Source organism: Condylura cristata, unplaced genomic scaffold (assembly GCF_000260355.1).
Source record: "Condylura cristata isolate star-nosed mole 26May11 unplaced genomic scaffold, ConCri1.0 scaffold00006, whole genome shotgun sequence".
Lineage (NCBI taxonomy): Eukaryota > Metazoa > Chordata > Mammalia > Eulipotyphla > Talpidae > Condylura > Condylura cristata.
In genome coordinates, this window is record NW_004567107.1 from 3,130,528 (window position 1) to 3,133,302 (window position 2,775).

The 2,775-nt window shown below is 66.1% G+C and overlaps 1 protein-coding gene across 1 annotated transcript in view; it reads right to left on the minus strand.

Moving 5' to 3' along the window:
• The window catches only part of HMCN2 (hemicentin 2), a 109,501-nt gene that overhangs the window by 37,164 nt on the left and 69,562 nt on the right, over positions 1 to 2,775 (minus strand). The window contains exons 43-45 of the mRNA XM_012721201.1: positions 1,693 to 1,860; positions 461 to 574; positions 39 to 125 (exon numbers count right to left, since the gene is read on the minus strand). Coding sequence (XP_012576655.1) covers positions 39 to 125; positions 461 to 574; positions 1,693 to 1,860 — 369 coding nt within the window. The remainder of the gene's footprint in view (positions 1 to 38; positions 126 to 460; positions 575 to 1,692; positions 1,861 to 2,775) is intronic.

The following is a 2,775-nucleotide window of genomic DNA, read 5'->3' on the forward strand; positions in this document are numbered from 1 at the left end:
CCGGGCCTGCCGCGCGGCCCCTCCCGGCCCGAGCTTGCCTGTGGCGTTGCACGCCAGGTGTGCGCTCTGTCCCTCGGGGACCCTGATGGCCTCCTCCAGGTCCTCGTCCTCGATACTGGGAGGAACTGGGAGAAGCAGGGACGTCACGGGCCCGGCTGGCCCGCGCCTCACACGCCACGGAGCAGAAAGCCGAGGCCGCAGCTCTGCTCCTCAGAGGCCTGAGCCTCCGTGTCCCTCCCGGTGACTGCTGCCACGGGACAATGGTCGGTGGCGCCTCCGGGGGAGGCCCAGCCGTGGCCGGGAAGTTCCATGCAGCCTCAGAGCGGAGGCTTCCGGGGACGCAACGGAAATAAGGCTTGACTCTCCCTCCTTCCGGCCTGGGCCGTCGTCCCGGGCCTGACCCTGAAGCTCTCAGGACGGAGGGGCAGGCCCAGGGGGCCCCAGAACAGCTGCGACATACCCAGGACGTCTACGCTGAAGTTCCTCCGCGCCTCCCCAGCCTTGTTGCTCGCCAGGCAGGAGTAGAGGCCTCTGTCCAGCTCCTGCGCTCGGGTCATCTTCAGCATCCAGCCACCTGGGGAGAGAGGGGTGCCGGGGTCCTAGCGTGGCTACAAGCACCCTCCGTCCCAGGCTGTTCCTGGGGAAGGGGAGTGCCAGGCCTCACCCCTACATGTGTGTGCACCTCCCCAGCGTGCCTTCCCCAGGTGGGGAAACTGAGGCCCAGGAGGGTCAATGGGGGAGCCCCCAGGACGGCGGGCGTGCGCCAGGGTCAACTGAGGGCCTTGCTGTAGCAGCACAGCTCCATCATCTGGCTGCTCCAGTTCTGGGGATTGGTCACAGTTAAAGGGAGGGCAAGGAGCAGTGTCGTCCTTGCCGGGGCAGGGGCCAGCTAATCTGATGGACCCTTAATGTGAAAGCCACCTGCTCCTAAGAACCTCTCCGAAGCAGGCCGGCTCCCCTAGCAGAAGCCGGAGGTCCCCTACGGCCAGCTGGGGAGAGGAGATCATGGGACACGTAGGGCCGCCGGTCCTGCCCCGGGCAGGCATCACTCATCGACTGCCGCCTCCTCTCCTGCCAGCCCCCAGCAGTCCCGAACCCACATGACCCAAGGGCTTGGGCAGCCCCGCCAAGCGCCCAGACATGGTGCCCAAGGCCAAACGTGTCTGTGTCCCAGCTGCGTCTGTGTTCAGCAGTCGACAGGTCACAAAGACTGCGCTTCGGTGGGCCTGGAAGCCCTTGCAAGATTTGGGTGGGACACTGCCTCGGTCCCGTGCGGCTGGGTACCCCATGGGAAGGACCCCATGACGGAAATCAGTAAGAACCGTCCCCAAGCAGCCGTGACTGCAGACTGCGTACTTAGAGAAGGGGCTCAGACGGCCCCCCGGGCCCGTCCTGCTCCGGAGATGTTTTATAAGGACCGTGAGAATTTTGTTGTTGTTGCGGGAATTATCAGAACTTTGACCGGGCAAGCAAGCAGTTACTGGAACTTTCTAGAAGGGGAATAGAATAGGAAGCCTTTTCCAAAATTACTTAAATCCCATTTTCTCTCCTGGAGCACCTCACCTGGCCAGTATTTTAGGGTACGCCAGCGTTTCTGGGCACACATGAAATGGTTCAAACCAGACCTGGCGTCTCAGGGTCCGGGAGCGGAAGCAGGGGTCAGACCAAGCCATGTGCCCCACGGAGCCTTACCTGCCAAGAGGTAGGTGTCCTCCCCGGGGCTGAGGGGCTCGTCCCCTCGGAACCAGCGGACCCCTGGAGGAGGGGTGCCGGCGGCCTCACAGAGCAGCGTCAAGGGGCTGTGCAAGGCCACGGTGATGTTGGTCAGGGGCTCCGAGTCTCCCACAAACTCTGGGGGCACTAGACACAGGCAAGGATCCACACTCAGGTGCAGGCAGGGGTGCCCCCCCTGAGGCCTCCACCCCTACTGACAGACTCTGAGGGGCAGAAGTGACAGGTTGAAGCTGCTCCCCGAAGGGAGACCGGGCTTTGGTGTGAGGCAGACACGTGGGCCTCAGTCTCCCCCGCTCCGAGGCGTGCCAGGGGTTCACCAGAATGTTTAAGGCTGAGCACGGAGCCTGGCTGAGCGAATGAGACCAGGGTTGGAGCTAGTGGGGTACACACCCAGTGAGGGTCACTCAGAGGAGCAGCCACGTGCGGCCACGCCGGGCGGTCAGCGACCCCGGCAGGCCAGGGGCTGGCAGGGTCTGTCCCAGAGCGGCCCTGCCCGCCGCTCCCGCTCATCTCTTACACGCCGCCCCCACCCGGACTGCACCCGTCCCGCTCAGTCGCCATCGCTGCTCAGCACGACTGGGACGCGGGCTGCTCCAGCCGACGGCACGCCGGGGGCCCTGCCGGACCCACCGCCCCTCCGCGGGGCACCCTTCCCTCACGACAGCACCAGCCTAGCGCCTGCTCCTTTCCCACTCTAGCCAAAAGGCCGCCTCCTCCCGGAGCCCGCCCTGGTTTCCCCGGCACAGTGCTGATGGCCCATCCGCCCTCTCCCGCCTCTGGATTCCCTTTGCGCGAGCGGGACAGTGGCGGGACAATGAGGGAGGGAGGAGGGCGGGCGGAACTGGGGGCCACTGGAGACTGTCCTGGCTTTGAGAGCAGCGCTGGCGGCTTCCCCCAGCAGCAGCCCCGGCGGCAGAAAGAACGAGACCCCAGGAGCGCACACGTCACGCCCCGCTGCGGACCGTGCCGCAGACTGGAGCCGCCTCGCCTCCCCGGGCCCCCCAGCCTCCCGGGCCCCCCAGCCTCCCCGGCCCCCCAGCC